General features: G+C 39.8%; 1 protein-coding gene across 3 annotated transcripts in view; it reads right to left on the bottom strand.

Moving 5' to 3' along the window:
* LOC114461632 (adhesion G-protein coupled receptor D2) overlaps positions 1 to 19,695 on the bottom strand; it is a 96,735-nt gene that overhangs the window by 12,275 nt on the left and 64,765 nt on the right. For all 3 annotated transcript variants that reach the window (XM_028443868.1, XM_028443865.1, XM_028443867.1), the window contains exon 24: positions 6,843 to 6,925. In XM_028443868.1, coding sequence (XP_028299669.1) covers positions 6,843 to 6,925 — 83 coding nt within the window. The remainder of the gene's footprint in view (positions 1 to 6,842; positions 6,926 to 19,695) is intronic.

The raw sequence follows: 19,695 nt of genomic DNA, 5'->3' as shown, positions 1-19,695 counted from the left end.
ACCAACATCTCCTCCCACTTCCTGAGTCGACCCAAAATCCTTGCACAGCTCAGGTTGTTACGCCGTGAGAGGACATTAAGTGCTCTGGTTTTAAGATCCACCGCCTTGTAAGCCTTTTCAGTCAGGGCTGACTGGAGACTGTCAGACTTGGAGGGCAGGCTTGGTCTCCGAGAGGACACTGCTGACAGCTGCGGAAGCAGGTGCGTTGCAACGAGTGGCTCCACCGGAGGCATGCTGAGCAGAGCCAGGCTCTCCATCGCTTCACAGTCAAGGAACGAGGCACCTGTTGCTGAAGGTGCAGTCCTTTCATTATAGGTTATGTATATAACCCCGGTTCTATGAGTAATATGTCTCACTATGGGATGCAACCTCTGTCTGCATTTCTAAGAAGCATTTATTTCAATCTGCCAATCTTGACTGGCTGGTGAAGCGCATCCATCCGCTAGGGGGTGACTCACCTCCTATAAAAGGGGGACATGAACAGACATGCACCATTCAAAATAAGCACCTCTTCTCCTCGTTTGAGCAAGGAGGGTAGTCTGGTGAGACATCTCATTCATATTACTCAGAAAACCGGGGTTATATACATAAAGTCTCATTATGGGATATGGAAACTCCCGTAGTGCAGACATGCTTATCGAGCAGTACCAGCCTCCAGGGCAGAACTCTGATCATATCAGGACAGTAAAACTGCCCGTGCCATGCACAGGGCGGAAACGTCCAGCATGTAAAAGCAGACAAACGTGAGGGGCAAGGTTCAACTCGCCGCTGCACAGATGTCCTTTACAGACACTCCCCTGAACAAAGCCCAGGATGTGGCAAGACTAGGGTTGGGCACCGAAAACCGGTTCCAAATAGGAACCGGTTCCTAATGTCCGGTTCCAGAACCGTTACGAAGATGTTTGCATTTTGATTATTTTTTTCAATTCCTAAATGCCCGCACTAGTTTGTTTCCATGGCTTGCTCTTTGTTTACACGGGGTTTGGATAAGATGCGTTCAGAATGCAACTTGTGTGTGAACACAAGCCCACAACCTTTGGCACAAAGGCCGCGTTGGGTCTCAAGATGATCCTTGGATCACCTGGGAAAAGCTGAGCATACGACGAATGAACCAAGAGCGCATGGATGTCACTGAACCTCTTGACCAAAACCAGAGCGGCAGAGAGGCAAAATTCAGTCCCACCTCCTCCAGTGGTTCAAAAGGAGGACGTTTAAGTCCCTCCAAAAAAACAACCACCAGATCCCACGGTGGCAACAGTAGTCTGGACACGGGGACGAACCTATGTGCTCCCTTCATAAACCGGCAATCATTAGGTGCTGACTGACTTATCCCCAAAGCCAACGTGACAGGTGGCGATCGCGCAAAATACACTTTTACAGTGGAAAATGCTTTGTTTTTGTCAATCAGGTACTGCAGAAATGACAAATTCACTCCCGCCGGGCACTGAAAAGGGATGTGGTTCCTTCAGAGGCACCACCCCTCAAAAAGCCACCCAGAGTAATAAAGAGACCTAGTGGAGGGGTCTCAAGCACTCTGTATGGTGAAAATCACACTGTGATAATCCCACAGCTGACAGATTGAGCCACTCAGGGGCCAAGCCCACAGCACCAGACGGTCTGGATGAGGGTGGAAAACTGTGCCCCTCCCCTGTGACAGCAGGTCCCTGCGCAGCTGGAGCTGTCAGGGACATGTACACAGCAGCTGGTAAATCTCTCCTAACTAATGCATGGCCGGCCACAGTGGATCAGTGTGTGACCACATTCCCTCACCCTGGACAGGGTGGAGGGAATGCGTAAAGAAGCACGCGTGGCCAAATGTGCGCTAGTGCGTCTACGCCAAGGGGAGCCTCCATGCTATGCAGGGAGAAGAACAGTGCGCACTGCGAGTTTTCTTCCCCTGCAAACAGGTCCACCTCAGCCCATCCGTAACGGGTCCACAGCTGCCGCATCACTTCTGGGTGCAGCATCCATTCCCCGTAAAGCGGCGTTCATGATCGTCCATCAACCCAAGTAAAAGAAGATACAATCTGTACTGAACAGATTTGCCCGTCTGAAACAACCCGACACGTCCCGAACATCTTCACACGCTCCAGTGAAAGACGCGCGGGGAACGGCACTGAGCGCAGGGACAGACCCAGGAAAATTATTTCCTGTGTAGGGGACATGGAATGCTCCGCCTCCTCAGTGGAGCAATCGCAGCATCCAAGCAGCGCACAAACACCCTCAGCTCAAAGAGAGACCAAACGGGAGAATGTAGTACCACCCGGAAAGCAAACGTAGGTACTTTTTGTGAGGGGGATATATTGGAACGTGGAAATGTGCTTTTTTGAGGTCGACAGACGTGAACAAATCACCCTGTCGCACCAGACGCAGTAGGGAGGAATGAGTGACCATCCTGAAGGTGCATTTCCTGAGGCACTTGTTCAGGGGCCGTAGGTCCAGCATGGGACGGATCCCGAACCCCCTCGTTTGGGGATCAGAAAGTACCTGGAGTAGAACCCCTCCCGAGACTGAGCGGGAGGGGTTCTACTCAAGGTACTTTCTGGCCCGTGCAGCACGAGGCGGCCCAACCATACAACGGTGGTGCCCCCTCGATGCAGCGGGCCTTACGTCACCAGATGGCCCCTCCGCGAGCACACACTGCTCGCTCAAGGAGACAGGATGACGACGGGAAAACCCCCAATCCCGACCAGGAGGGCGCCGGAGCATCCCTGCGAGTGTGAATAATGTGCCCCTGGTCTAGGGGCATGAGCGATGAACACTGTTTTGAACATGTGTGTGGGTGCATGCCCGTGGACCTGCGGGGGGGAGGCAACAGCTGGGCAGGCCTCAATGAGACTGTGGCAGAGCCGGCCAGGAACGGAAGGTCATGTTGCTTTAAACCGCAGACCCTGGGGAGCAGCATGAGGGAAAGCTCTTCGTCGCACCGGTATAGACGTAAGAGGGGGTCTCCTGGAGAGTCAGAAAGCTTCATTAACTCTTTTTTCTCCATCGAACACAAAGCGGAGCCAAAAATCTCTAGTGGATCAACGGGGGCATCCAGGATGACACTTTTCCACGTCAAACAGGTTGGCCAGGTCGAGCCAACGGGCCTGCTCCTGGACAACCATGTTACCCATCACCTCCCCCATGGCCTGCACAGAGCAGCGCTGGGTGCGGAGGCACACATCGGCAACCGTGGATGTTTCCTTTGTCGCGGGTTCTGAGACAGGGCAAAATCCTAACAGAGTTTGGCCTGATGAGTGAGGAGAGAGAGGGGACATTCAGCGCCCTGACTTAGAGCAGCAGCCGCATATGTCCTACTGGACAGGTATGACTGGAGACAGTCCGCTCTGGACGGCAACACGGGCCTCTGAGGGGACAGAGCGGGCAGTCGAGGGAGCAGGTGAGCCGCAACGAGGGGATCCACCGGTGGCATGCGAAGTAGTCCGAGGCTCTCCATCGCCTCACAGTCAATCACGAGGACATCCTCGTGAAGCGGGGAGGGGGTCGCCAGGTTGAGCATGGAACCCCAGCTGGAAACGTGAGCAGCCTTAGTGTCCATCACTGGAGCCTCTACCTCACTGGCCTCTACAAGGAAATCGTAAGGAGGGAAGGAGTGCTGCTCGGACAGGACAATCTGGCGTGCCAGCCTCCTGTGGAGGCTCCGTGCATTGAATGCGGCGCAGTGCTGGCATAAGCCGGGAGTCTAGACCGCCATACAGACATCGCTCCCTCGGTGAGAAGAGCTTTAGTCTCCCATCACCACGTGACGCAGTCAGGAGAGCAAGTGGCTTAGCTAGCACTACCACACGGTAGCTAGCAGGGATGCAGGCCAACGTGTGCTGGACCATCTGAGATGTCGAGGACAGCGTTGGTTTCTTTCGAGACACAGCTTTCACTTTTGTCCAAAGCTTAGATACTGTAGTAGCAGGAGCTGGAGCCGGGCTACACACTGTGTGCACGAGCCCGTAGACGCCGAGGGCAGTGGGACTAGGAAGACAGTGAGGTGTGCTGAGGTCAACGCCCCAGAATTGTGGCAGGGAAAGTGCAGCAGGCTAACACCGGAGTGAAAGAGCCGCTGGGGATCCAGCTTTGTAGTACAGGCCCCATGTGGCAGATTTATTATTTTTGGTTTGCATGGTTTGAGTCCATCCTCCAATCAACATTTAACAACTATATAGTTGATCATGACAGTTTTACTATGATATGAAAAACACAACCCTCAAATGTTCGGGAGTAATAATAATAATCAAAGAGCTTAAAAGGATACCAAAATATTCCTTTTGCTGCACTTTCAAAAAAATATAACAAAAATAGCTCATTTTGAACATAATGTTAATTTGACAATGTTGAAACCATAGTTCTAAATCAGTGTTTTTTGTGTCCTTAAGATGACAGGAAAAAAACAGAAATGATTGGATTTCCACAAAAGCTAAAGCAGAGAAAATATACACACCTGCAGATGCACTCTAACAAGCACACAGGAGTGTGAAACAGCTTGAGTGAACGGCGGACAGGCTGAATGGTCAGTGTGGTGGTCATGTGTTTTGGATGTGTGGGTTCCAGCTGGCCTGTCATGGGACTCTCCATCGCATGTGAATGGTACGCAGAGGGAGCTTCAGTGAAAGGATGCTGAACACTGAAACACTCAACAGACTAAAAAGGTCACGTGGGGTGATGTCAGCCGGGCATAACCAGGAATCATGTTTTCCTGTTTTATAACACTAGGAACAAATTCATCTCAAATTGGGACTCATTTAATAATGTTTAAAACTATGCAGGTATTCCATTTAAACTGGTGACCACAAGACTGCAGTGCTGACTGGGTTGTTGAAATAAATTGGGTTTGATTCAATCTTGATCAATGACTGCCATCTTAAAAAGAAAAACTGTACTATAGGTCCAGGTGAAGTATGTTTAGCATTTCCGAAAGTATCTCTCTTTAAACAGTTTTTTACTGTATGACTTTCAAAATAAAACTTTTTAAACAGCTGTTATTACTATCAGCAACCAGATCCAAGGACATTAATTGGTTTATGACTGTTTTAACATCTGATTGTCTCTCATCAAATAATGTTTTTTTATATGTACATGGAAGTGTGATTATGTTATTATGTAGTTGCATTTTTCACTGTATATTTTTTTGTATAATTCTTGTAATTTGTGTTACTTTCAGGTGACAATTCTGTCCAGGTACTACAGATGAAAAATAGCTTTCTGGCCAAATTTGGTACATTTTCTGTATTGATATTAATGTACAGGGTCCCTGTTAAATAAACCAATAATTAGAAATAAATAAATACTTACATGGTCACTAATTATGTTCTCACACCAAGAACTCCTTGAACAGAGCTGTTCTTACGGGTGGGGAGTGAATAAATAAAAATATAGTTTTTTCAAGCTTAATAATTTTATAAATTGACAAATTAATCACCCATCCAATTCTTTGTCGTTTAAGATGTATAAATAAAACTTAACTTGTTTTGAAAATGCAGACAATACTTGTTTTCAGCATGAAAGCATAAATGATGGAAATGCAAAAGTCACATCCAATTAATTTACTTTGAGTTTTCCTGACATTGTCAAAGCTATCGTATTTAACATGCTGAAAAAAAGGTTTATTAATAGATCACAAATAGAACAATATAACATCAGGTGTTATAAAAAAATTAAAAAGCAGTGACTCTCCTGCACAGAAACATAAAGATCAAACCAACAATGCCCACATCTACGTCACTGATCGCTTGCTTAACCTTGACCAACTAAACCAGCCACACTTACGTAGCTGACACCCTCCTTTTCTGGATTTAGCATTTATAACGGGACAAGGCCACACTACCATCCAATAACCTTTGGTGTGAACTTGATTGTGTATACACAGGTATAGAGTTTCGGAGCATGCCTCAAGTCCCACAGCTCTTAAAAAAAAAAAAAAACCTACTGTGAAGTTGACAATGAGTGAGAGAGCAGTAAAGTGAAAGGTGGGGAGAGAGGGAGAGACAGACCACCCAACTGCTGAGAGGATAAACAAAGTTGGGCAGAGAGAAAATCAGCTTCCATCAGTTTGGAAGTGGAACAGTTGCATGTTGGCCATCATTCACGTGCAAAAGACACAGCCGGGATCTGAATAAAGATGTTCTGATAAATGTCAGGTCTTAAATATGATATATATTGACTGTTCTTACATCTGGCAATTTTTCTTATCATTTTAAACTAGTTATGCTGCTATAACTTATTTACTTTTGACTGTTTTTTTTACAGGCCATAGGATAAAACAAAAGAGAATTGGTCAGACAACACCAAGGCTGTGAGACAGTACTTAGTACTGGCCACCAGGGGGATCAGACTATAAAGAGAACCTGATCTGTCAGGAGGCTTTGATTTAAATGTCCACGAGAAACAGTCCTGTAAAGTGATGGGGATGGAGTGAATAAGAAAATAAAATGAGAAACACCAACCTTATTCCTGAAATAGTTTTAGTTTGATATAAATGCACTATTTTTTATACTTTACATATGAAAACCTGTTAAATCAAATCAACAGGTTCACAGCAAACTGGAATATAGCTTTAAAGCAAAAATAATTGTAAAGCCACAACATTGGAATTTTACAAGAATACATTATATTTCATTATTAGTGTTATCAAACAATTTACTATTAAACAAAGATAAAAAAAAAAAAACAGTACAAATAAAAAAAAAGGGTACAAACAAGATATTTCTGAAAAATTAAGGTAAAAATGTCAAAAGAGTAATTACATTAAATAAGATATTTAGTTTTATTTTGCTTCATGAGATTATACATGGTACCTTTGTAAAACACATCCCACCACTGAGGTGTGTGTGTGTGTGCATTGTTACCTCTGTGTCTTGATGAGGGACTTTGGAGACCAAAATTGTTGGCATTTCACAGTTCTTTAAAAGACCGGAGCTGCACGGTGGACCTGAAGATAAAGAAACTGCATTACACATGCATATGGTTGGTGTACATTGTGTGGTCTGACAATTAATAAATTTGCTTACGATCAAAATAAATGAAATTATTCATATTAAAACAGAAAAAGCTCAGTCGACATCTATGGGTTTGTTTTCCCACTGTGTGACCTATATGATGCACTGATCTCAGCCAATTACAGACAGAAAAAAAACAGACATAATTACAAAGGATAGCCCAGCGATGGAGGATTATGAATTGAAGCCAATTACAGCTGAAAGAAGTGGAGATGAGACCTAATAATACTATAACAATCAATTTCACTAAGTACCAAACTGAGAGTAACACTGAAAAGAATGATCAAACATTGTTATAAAAGCTGATACTCCACTCGTAAGGTCTCTCTGTGAGAGTTAAAGGCATAGAGGAGGAGTTTCCCGAAGTTTAGAAAGGAAACACCTTCTCCACTTTTTGAAAAAATTCACATGCACAACACTCTTACCTGCTGCCAAGAGGGAACGCCTATTAAAGTTGTAGTGCACAATAAAAACCAGCTCTGTTTACAAGTTGGTGTCGGCATTGCTCATACAAGCTTATTTTATAAAAGAAGATTTACACTTTTTCCACTATGTTGGACTCAACACCGGTAAGTGAAGTGTGCATGTGCAGTAAAGCAAAAACGATCTGGGGACGAGCACGTACGATGGCCTTACATAAACATATCACCAGAATGATTGACATTTAGGACGACCAATAGTCTTAATGATCCACCTGGAATTTGAAGCCAAAACATCCTCCACAAGACCTTTAAGTGATTTATATTTTAATAATTGCACACCCATAATATACTGTATCTAGTAAATTTATGTGAAAATACAATGTAAAAAAATTTTTAGAAGAATGTAAATAATTTAAATAGTGTAAATATATTGTAGATGTTTAATCGATGATGTTACACACAATATTTTACACAAGACACCAAAGTACAATCCTTCAAACCATTCATATGATGCAAAACAATTTCATTTAAATACAGGTACCTGTCCTATATGTTGACGACATCAATAGGTTTTTTTAATGTATTAACAATAAAGAAGAGATATGCATATCCAATTAAAAAAAACAGATTGAAAGTCGGTTCCTAAACAATTATATTCCTTCAAAACAATGACGAGTAGGAATTTTCAGCTAATGTGGCGACCACGTTCTCTGGTGTGAATGAACAAACATTGTTGTCTCGGTGACAGTGTTTTAGAAAAAAAAGAAAAAAGAAAATACAAGCAAGCCAGAGAGTCATAATAAATGCAAGGAGAGTAATCATATTCTAGTGATTCCAAGGAGGAAAATGCCACAAGAGATGTGCGTGACAGCAGACCTAAAGTGGCTTCCATCAAACGGCGCCGATGTCCCGTCATGAGGACTGACCTGGAGTTTGTCAGAGGTAACATTTAAATTTGTTCTGATAAATTTAACCAATACTACTGTACCAGATACAAACTCCTACCAGTCATTTTTAACTTTCTTTTAAGCATCAGAGGGTAAAGAAACTTGCTGCAGCTAGTCTATTCATATTAGCATCTATGGTGACATAATAGCATATAAGATGGAGGACATCATGGACCCATTGACACCATCTCTGCTCGCCGACCTGGATTATTCACCCTGGTTGGTGATCTGAAGGTGGGACGGACAACATCCACTAGAGGCAAAACTCATTTGATTATCAGTTACTCTATGTCCCCCATCACCATGAACACTCACTACATTGCAAGATATCTCCGTCCATCTCTGTCTCATCTACATGGAAGAGGGCAGACGACTAGTCCAAAGGCGAAAGGTCAGGAGTATATCATTCAGATGTGTCAAAGCTGTTCTTAAAGGGAGTGGATGAAATATTAAGTCTATTTAATGTGTGTTTATTTGTTATCAGGAAAATACTTGTTGTGCCCTACATACAGTATGGCTGGTAGATCCAGTCAGTCATTATACTCTTATACTATACGGAAGCCAAGTCAGGACCACAGACACATTGGCATTTAGTACAAGACAGGCTCCTAGAATTCCTGAACAAATAATATTTTGCCTCATTTGATAGACAAGCCAATGTAACCCTGATAGACATCAGCGTCAACTGTTGAAATCTTGCTGTATTTTGGTGCCATAACGCAAGATTTTGTAGATTGCTGTCATGTGATTTAAATATGGCGGATCAGCTCGACGGGAAAGCATTGGGGAAACCTAAAAACAAGCTGCAGCAGATGACTGTAGTGTTGAACTGAACTGGATCAAAGCGGGTGACGTGCATAAACGACTCACTTTAAATCTAATATTCGATGATGAGCTATCTAGAACCTGGATTTGAGAAGTTATTTGCTTCTGATCTACTCCACCAGTGCGGTAGGAGACTTTACAGCCCATGCCCCAGTCACACACACAAACTGGACTATGTTATGGGAGATACACAGCCCACACGAGATGAGGAGTATTCAGATCCCATTAACTTTTGGGGGACAATGAACTACAAATTATGATGAACTGTAATTTGATTCACTTGTGCATGTATGTAATAGTTTCATGATCATTACCAAATAATGTACACCTCACTCATTGCTGTACTAATATTGTATAATACATTTCATGTGCATTCACTTGTTTTGCTTTGTGTGATTATACTGGTCCTCAACCTCCATGAGTGAACTTATCAGAGCTTCTGATTCCACCCGGAGATTATAACACTTTACTGATCATTTGGTATGGAAGATATATTACTGCACCTGTTAAGAAATGGTGTGAAGTCTGGCACAAACAATGAATATATAGTGGTGTAAAAAAAGTTTCTACCCCCTCCGGTTCTTACTTTTTCGCATGTTTTCCACAACTAAAATGTTGCAGATGAAACAAAATTTAAACATTAGTCAAGATAACAAGTAGACACAAAATGCAGTTTTTAAATGAAGGGTTTTATTAATGAGGAAGAAAAAAAAAAAAAAAAAATCAAAAGCTACACGGCCCTGTGTGAAAAAGTGTTTGCCCCCTAAACCTAATAACTGGTTGGGCCAATCAAGCATTCATGATAACTTGCAATTAGTCCTTTTGACTGAGTCCCTTGAGACTTTTCTTTCTAGTATTTGGTCATGATTAAAATGTTTTACAAATACAGAATAGCTTGGATTAGTGCATAAAGTGACAAAAGACAATGCACTACCTCAGATAATTTTATTTGAGAAAGTTTAAGTATATAAAACAGTTGTTTGATATTTGTGTGTGATGTGTTAATTTGAAAAAAGAATTCAAAAAAATTAAACACATAATTTTAAGCAGTTTTTTTTTTTTTTTTTTTTTTTTTTTAAAACTTATTACTAGATATTTCAGGCAACCCCATGTGAGTTCCCAACCCCAAGGTTTAAAAACCCTGCATTAGTGGTGCAGAAGTTTAATCATGATTTCAACCCCACAAACAAGAAAGTCGTACAAATGGTCGAAAGAGCAAAACTGAATCTGGCCACATGTTAAATAAAAAAATAAAATTTTGACTTTGGCATCCACTGCTAATAAATTAAAGTTTTAGATTATTTTCATATAAATAGCAGACCATTTTAAGCTAAATTACATGTCATAAATACACCTCGTATCCCACACATACTATTCTATCATAATCATAATTGACATGTTTTAACCCAAATGTAGAACATTCCCTCTGAGGGAAGCCTGAAGGTGGTTGGAAGCCTTATTCAGGAAGTGTTCACTCCTTTCTTCCCAGCATGCCTTTGGCCTTTCAAACTTCCAGTCAAATGCTGAAAGAAGCCAGACACAGGTAGGATAATACCACCTAATATGCAGCCATATTAAAAGCAGGTTGGCGGTCACATACTACAAACTTGAAAGGCGCATTGGACACACACACACACACACACACGAGTACATACATGCACATCATGGGAAGCTGATGCATATGGCCACATAACCTCAGACATGGGATAATTATGCAATCTTATTAGTTTGAGTACACACACACTACCACACTCATTTAGCACATCAAACACTCATTCTCTTGCCTTTTTTGTAACTTTAGTTTACTCAACTTAAAAATAGCTTAAGGGCAAAACATTAACATAATCACCATAATTAAAAAAAGAATAATATTTATTTACTTGTATGTGGCCATAATTAAGCCACAGTAGTCTTCAGCACTAATGAAATTCTGATGAAGATAAACAGTTATCACAGATAATTACACAAATGTGAACAAAAAGTAGCTCAACAGCTAATTTAGCATGTAAACAAATGCATAAAGGGGTTCTCTGTTGAAGTCCTTAAAAATCACATTGCATACAGATAAGTAAAATGGTGATAGGGCTTTTACTGCATTACATTATTTCACTTCAGTCAGCACTGCACATCTTTTAAAAGCTATATTATATTATACACCTTTGCCTACATTTTGTCGCTTAAAAAAAAATAGCAATACCTTTAATTTTGTGAACTTGATTCTGTTTAATTTTAGAGAATTAAGACATTTACACCATTGTTTGTATTTAAATTGTCAGTGATCTTGTATTTATTCCATTTTCTAATAATAGCTACAACAGCTGATCTCTGCTCACCAAGCTGCTTGTCTATTGTAGATTGGCTCATCCCAGTCCTCTGCAGGTGTACAATGTTGTCCCTTAGACAGCTCTCTGGTCCTGACAGTGGTGGAGGTTGGAGTCTGACTGTTTGAAGGTGTGGACAGGTGTCTTTTAAACTGATGACGAGTTCAAACAGGTGCCATTAATACAGGTAACGAGTGGAAGATAGAAGAGCTGCTTAAAGAAGCAGTAACACGTCTGTGAGATCCAAAATTCTTGCTTGTAGGTGCCAAATACTTGTTTTACAGAATAATTTAAAATAAATTCTTTAAAAAAAAAAAAATCATACAATGTGATTTCCTGGGGGTTTTTTTTACATTCTGTCTCTCACAGTTGAAGTGTACCTATGATGAAAATTACTGTTTATTTTTTTATTTTTCTGATAATATGTAAATGAAAGTGTGAGATGTTATTATGTAGCTACATTTTTCAATGTATATTTTATTGTATATTTCCTTTCATTTGTATTCTTTTAAAGTGACATTTGAACATTCTAACCAGGGACTACAGATGAAAAATAGCTTTGCGGCTAAATCTGATACATTTTCTGTATGGATACTAATGTACACTGTCCCTGTTAAATAAACCAATAAATAAATAAATACAATTACAGACCTTCCTCATCTTTTTATGTGGGACAACTTGCACAGTTGGTGGCTGCCAAATACTTTGTCCCACTGTATATGAGCAATAAATTACTTTTTATTATAGTATATGGCAATTGAAAATTGTCAAACACATTGTTCTTGTAGGAGTTTTTTTTTTTTTTTCCGCAACTTACTTTGTCGTGGAACTCCTCCTAGGCTATTATTGCAGCACTAATGTTATGTCATCTCATAGGGGCAATGTCAAGGATGTGCAGTCGACCTTTTTTGGAGCCAAAATGTCAAGGTCAAGGTCGGGTCAAGTGTCAAAAAACTAAATTTTCCACATCTTTATGAATGTTTATCGTATAAGTTTGATGCTTACATTCATGAAAAGCTCATCTTAAGTGGAGTATTTTATTTAATTGGACCGAAGCTGTACGACCTACCAGTAAAAAGTCCGGTAGTTGTCAAAGTTCATGAAGTCACCAAAAAAAAAAAAAAAACTTTTTCCCAATAACTTGGTCACAAATTGAGATACAGTGCTCAGACTGGTACCATTGACCAACATTTCCTTTCAATGTGTGACCTTGACCTTCACCAAAGGTCATATTTAAGGTCAAGGTCAGTCTTCTGTTTTTCCTGCATTATTACTTTCAATTTAATTAAAAGAACAAACTTGTCAACAAATCCAGATACAGGTTGTCATTTTTGCCAATTTTTTCAATTTTCAATTGCCAAATACGTATTCGCCTTGTGAATACAGGTCTTGCCTAGTTCTTATTATTGTATTTGTCAATTGAAAATTGAAAATTACAGATTACTTATAATCTAAGTTAAATGGTCTAACATTTGTCTAGCAAAATACAGAAAATTGAAATTACACCTACGGTCCTGTGAAAACAATATAAGAATATGGACAAAAAAATGAATATTAAAATCAAACTTGTAAAAATACCTCTACATATTTCACATTTTACCATAAACTTTCTTCACAAGCCGACCAACTGTCCTAATACCAACTTGTGTAATGAGTCCCAGGATGAAAAGTACCTGCTTTGTGAACATCAGCGGCATCAAAAAGGACAATCTATATTCTGCCCTCTGTCTTTTCATTTGAGTGACTACAAACCGCAGCAGCCTCTCTCCACACTCATGTTCAGTCGGGGTAAGGCAATAGTTTTAGCAGGCGAGGAGGCGAGGCAGATTTATGGCGGTGGATGTGACCTCTGGGGCCGTAACACGGTGATGGGTGAGTGGCTCTCAACGGTAAGCTACTGGCACTTGACAAAGTGCCCGAAGCAGAATGAATTTACTTCTCTTTTCCTCAATCATCAAGCAGCCGCTGCCCTGACCCCCATCCTGACTGCTATAACAAGATCTCCCATCTCACAAGGGCCTGAAAAATTTACTGTCACATCTACTTTTCAATGAGCTCAAGTGAGCACTTCTTTCACCTTCAGCGGAGCAGGTGCTGGTGCAGAGGAGGGCCAACCTGCCCCTGTGTGGGTTTTATATGTTGTGTGCTTGCATGTGTATGTGATTGTGTGAGTCCATCCACCTTTACTGAAACTTACTCATTCTTACTCATTTCCTGCATGATGACTGAGGTAAACATACATAACTTTTATACAAAAACATATACGACATAAATAAAAAGACAACAACATCTACACATAACCAGAAACACACGCACACACACACACAACAAAAGACTGTGGTTGCCAGACAGGACACAAAGGGCACAGCTATACGGATGTCGGTAGATACCTCAGCCATTTATATTAGAAGTCAATCTACCTTGTCGCATCTCTACCACACACACACATGCACACACACACTATAAAGTCAGTGTGTTTGCCAGCTTTCATCAGCTTGATGGCGGTAGAGTTGGACTTAATGATCCTGATATTTTTTTATATGCAGTCAATAAATCCTGGAGCACACACATTTAAATTTCACCTTTCTTGCACTGAAGTTGCTGAGGTGAAATCACAGTAAACGTGACGGTGAATAAAGTGAGCTCAACTGTACTCCGCAGTTGTGGTTCAGAAACGTCAGAAAGACCAAACAACATTTCAGTTTTTATTGTTTGGTAAAGTTAAGTTTTACAAGGTCAGTGGGACTATAGAAAAAATATTTGATTATCGAAGACAATTTGTCATAAAATATATTAGCGATACATTGATTAAATAGAAAAGAAATGGCAAAAATACATATTTTGGTCAAATCACAGAGGAAGAGTGACCACAAAATAATGAGTGTGATAGTTTTAGATGTTTTTTTTGTTATGTATATGTGTTTTGTGTACATTCAAAATATCACTGCCTAAAAGTTTGACCCTGAAAAAGATTTACTTTTCAGCTGGACAATGTTACAATAGTTACTGATCAATAAACTGCATCCCAGATAAAGAATATTGACGAGTCGAATAGTTCATTTGATCGAATTTAGACATCAAAGTGTCATAACTAATTCCACCCTTTAATTTTATGAGCCCATTCTTGCCTGCTGAGATAATGTTATTGTGATTAGCCAATGAAAATCAATGATTAAACATGTGTAATTTTCCAAAGACAATGTATTAAAATTTATAGTGTTTCCATCCAGCCTTACTCCCCCACCCACCCCTATTTCTCTCTCAAGTCATCGCATCAGCCCTGAAGCGGCAGGCGCTCTGCTAGTTACAGCTGAAAATAAAAAGGCCATTAAAAAGCTATTCAATAAGCTGCTGTAAAATTGATCAGACTATAAAAGCGGCTCACGTCCACAGATGGTGGACGTCAGACAAACCCACCCGCTCCCAAACATGATATTATGACTGTGACTAAGGGGGGGAGTAGGAAAACATTTACGGAGACCAAAATATTAATTATCATGCAGAAAAAAATGTCTTCATTCATAAAAATTAAAAAAATTAAATATAAAGAAGAAACAAAAAGATTGATATCACTGAGAGATGTATGGTAGTTTAAGGTAACAGGGTTGTTTAACTTTTAAAATAAAACCCTATAAAGGCTGTACATTTGTATCTGTAAATAAAAGAAAGCACAAAACATGAGTAACAATTTTGTAATTGACTTTGGGAATTGTAATTATTTAATTTTAAGAAACAAGTTATTTTCTAATCATATAAAGGCTTGGAACCCCATCTACAAAAAAATAAAAATCCCTCACTTATTCTGTCAACTTTCAATGAGAAAGTTCCTGACATGAATTTTACTTCATGACATAATTAGTCACAATGATGTCAACTTGTGAACGCTTATCAAGGTAAATTGAATCCCTTTCAGCAAAAGATAAACTGTTTTTCATCTGAATGACAATACACACAATAATTTCCTTTTTCCTATTTACAGTTCAGAATCACTTCTAAAGGTAAATTACTTGTGTTACTTTTTTCTTTTTTGCTATTTTAAAATTACAAAAATGAAGTGGTGCTGTTGGCTCAATCAGTGGCAGTGGCTTGGAAAACTGAGTTTTTCTTTTAACTTTCAATTCTCCTAAGCATCCGCGCTTTACAAACCCTTGGGCTATTGCCTTTCTCAATCTGTCCCTGGAGAGGCAGGAGTTATGGTCCCTGTCGATTGAGGAGAAAGGGATGTTATTCCCCTGTCACCTCCTGGTCGCGCCGCCATCCTCCTTGGCCTGATCTACGGCCTGAACCCCCTCCCCAACCCCCTTTTCCACCCTGCTCTCTCCCTTTTCCCCATTTTGCTTTGTTGTAAGCTGCCTGCTATGATGTTGCCATGGACTGCTGGGATGAGAATGATGGAAAAAATGTTTTGGAGGAGGGGGTTAGATATGCTCATACTGGTTTAGAGTGCTGTTGGCAGCCACCATGGAACTAGCGGTAAATGCTTTAGTGATGTGTTAAAGACACTTGCAGAAAAATCGGCATGTGTATGAAATTATATTGGTACAAACACACCAAGGACGAGCAGAACTGTGTAAAATAGGCTTCCATCGTGGACCAATACATTTCATATATTTAAAATAAAACATATAAAATCAGCTTTTTAAAATCCTATTCACTTGGATAAAGCATACAGATTCACAAGGGTAGTGGATAGAGATGGGAGGGGAGAGGAGGGGAGGGGAGGGGGTGGTAAACTGTGAGACAGGCTGGCCCAGGGGAGCTGACCTACCCCAGGGCAAACGCAGGTCCGTGAACGACACCCTTGATAGGGGAGTAGTGACAGGGTTAAACATGAAAGGGCGTTAGATGACGATTACATGTGGTGGCTGCTAGCTCTATGTCACAGCAGTCCCTGTAGATTCTCTCTCATGTCTACTTACCGCTACTACAATCTGATTATATAAAGTATAAGTGTGTGTGTGTGTGTGTGTGTGTGTTTTGAAGTAAGAAAAGTCAGGTTGTTTTCAATCCTATTAATTTTTTTAAAAGGATGACCAGTAAATATATATATATATATTAATATATATATTAATTAAAACCACAACATCCAAATCCACTTATTGAATTTATTCAGACAACTTTTTTCAGGAAATTTACATTGAAATTTACTTAGAAATGTACGTAGATATTTACTGAGAAATGTACTTAGATTACCTGACATGTTTCAACTGCCAATGGTCAGTCTTCCTAAGACGCATAAATTAAACCTTAACATATTATTTAAAAAAAAAAGAAAACAAAATTAACTTGGTAGAATTACCACTTATTTAGGTTTCTATTAAATATTACAGTTTTGCATTTAGAAAACCTTTAAGCGTCTAAAAAAAAAGTTTCCCCCACGAACACAGCAAGGATAACTTGAATTGCGAAACTGATTCATTTATTAATTGAAAAATATATGTATACATTTATTCATGTTTTTTAGTATAATGACGTAAAAAGTCAATCAAGTTTCATAAACTCTAATGAGTGACTGAGTGATTAAGTATATGCTATCAGTATCAGTTCATATTTGCTATATCTTTGCTTTTTCTTTCATTAAGTTGTACTTTAGGCAAATTTTGGCTTTGTGAGTGTCTTCCGGGGCGAAAGAATGAATAAATAGGCGGATAAACAAATGAATAACTGAAAAGAATGGGAGCCGATGTGGCTCGGCTATCTATCATATATCCTATTACCCCACACTCAGCGGCCTCTGCAGTATGTATAATGTAGTCAACCTCTGTAAGCAGATACAAATTCAACTATTTTCCTCCTCAATTTGTTATATCTGACACTGCCAGAGCTTGTGTCGTGTTGCCTCTTTGAATTATGAATAGATTCCCTTCACAAGACTCTTACTTGTGCGTGATAGCGTGGTGTTGTTATGCAGAACAGCTGTGAAAAACACATTCATAAAGGCTGGTATGCTCTGCAGTGGTTGGGTGAATATGCATAAACAGTTGCGCTTAAAGCTACTTAGAAACAAACAAATGGGTTCAATATTTCATCTTTGGATTTGTTTCATTGCCTGTGATAAATGTAAGATGCCACAATGTAGCACAAGTTCAGCGAAAGGCAATTATTTCAGTGTAGAATGTGTGAGAATGTTTTTTTTTACAGTAAATTGTGGCAAAGTATTTTGGTGACTCGGTGAATTTAATTTTGGTGTCAAATATTTGTAAATTAATCAATAAACAACAAATATTACAATGTATTTCAATGGCTGAAGTGTGGACATTGGCAAATCAGTTGCATAAGTGGCAAAGGAAAAGAAAACTGTGAAGGAGGAGAAGGAGGAATGTAAATACGAGGCAAGCTGATAACACATTTTGACCACAGAATGTTTGTTGAGGTATTTATATTGTAAGAATACAATCAAGTCGTCAAAACCTGAACCCACATGACAAGAGCCAATTTTAGGGCCACACATCTTCTAAACACGGGCGTACGAGCCAAACCTCAATGCTACTCTCTCTCTTCTAATCTTGCACACGCAGGTTTGTCTATAACATACAAAGTTTGGAGGAAAATTGTAATCTGATGTCAGCATAGAGTAAGGGCACGGGAAGATAAGTTGTGAGGAAGTGGGTTTTTTTTGGAACTTGGCTGAACTTTTGGGCTCTGTTTGGGCAGCGCAGATGTAGAATTAGCACACATCACTTCGCATCAGTAAGACATTGAACACAAGCTGCTGTTCAGAGGCCAGATACCACTCTGTCATGCAGACCCACACTCACCCCAATCCACGTAATTACAAACGTGATGTCAATTCTCAAAGGAACTGATACGTATCGATGTTTAATCCAAACCAGGTACGGTTTTCAAAAAATACCTGCAGCTCAGATATTAAAGTTTAATCAGACCGATTGTAGTTCAAGTGGCTCAGCATGTATTCCTCCATTCTTCCTCCAAAAGATTATTCCTGCCTACATCTGTACATGTGTTGAAGTGTCCTTGGCCAAGAAACAGAATCTCTTCTTGCTTCCGATGAAGGCTTTTAACCTTACAGAGACAGTTTGTCACCTCCGGGGCCCGTTTCTCACAACACAAATGTAATACACTGTGTTTGCAGTAAATTAATAATGTATTACTGCTCAGTTTACCTGCCACTGATTTTACCAACTCCAGCCCAAATTGATTATAAATGTTATTCATAATCATCCAGACAAAATACAAATTAAGAAGGTTGAAAGGAAAAAGCTCAAAACTAACAGCTAGTCAGCTATCATATTTGGCCAGTCCGCTCTTTAACACCCAGATCAACCTTTGATACTAATTAGCCTTAATGTCAATGGAGGGTGTTAATGTTAGGAGAGTGATATTCTTGGAGAACAATATGTAAACAAGCACCTTTAGGCTTTCTGAAGTGTTCCAAACATCCCTTTCTTCTCCAATGCCTTTATTCCCTTGATTGGTTCTAGTTAAATATTTGGCCATTGGACCCAATGAACAACCCAGTAGACAATGCATTTGTTGGCACAAAACCAGTAAACAAGTGTAACACCAATAGTCTGTTAAATAAGAAAGAATCTGAGCTTGTGTTGGTTTAGTTTGGTGCATAATGAGTGAAAACACACCTGAGGCATTTGGCAAAGAGTACAACCCAGTAGAAAAACTAAAAATCTGGACTGTGACTAACAATGTGAGGCGCTTTGGACTACTAAAGAGGTCATCAAATCCCAAAATAGTCAGGAATTTACAGTAAAAGAAAACAGCTAGGAAAAATATAGAGAACAAAATCTAAATCCAAAACTACTAATCCATCCAACCAAACCCGATGAGGAACTCAAGGTGGAAGATCCAAACCTATGGTAGTTTTACATTGCCCAGTGCCTCAAACTTTTACATTTTTAAATGCAATGATATAACTGCTTAAGACATCATTTAACATTCTACTGCTTTAGCCACAATCCAAAACACCTGCAATTACAAAAAAGTTCCCCACATTCCACATTAACATATTTAGAATCACTTCAGTAGATAGAAGGAAAACATAAATATTTTTGAGAGAAAGGTTTTAGCTTGGGGCACTTCATCTACTTTGAAATATTTTAAATATATAAAAAGAAACTAATACAATTTCACTTTTTTAATTTCTAAATTAGAGCATGCATCAAAATGTAAAATACATATTGTACTTTATAACACTTTAAAGCACTACCTGTAC

This window comes from Gouania willdenowi, chromosome 4 (genome assembly GCF_900634775.1).
Source record: "Gouania willdenowi chromosome 4, fGouWil2.1, whole genome shotgun sequence".
NCBI lineage: Eukaryota > Metazoa > Chordata > Actinopteri > Blenniiformes > Gobiesocidae > Gouania > Gouania willdenowi.
Note: the sequence above shows the minus strand (reverse complement) of the source record. Positions and strands in the feature narration are given on the sequence as shown.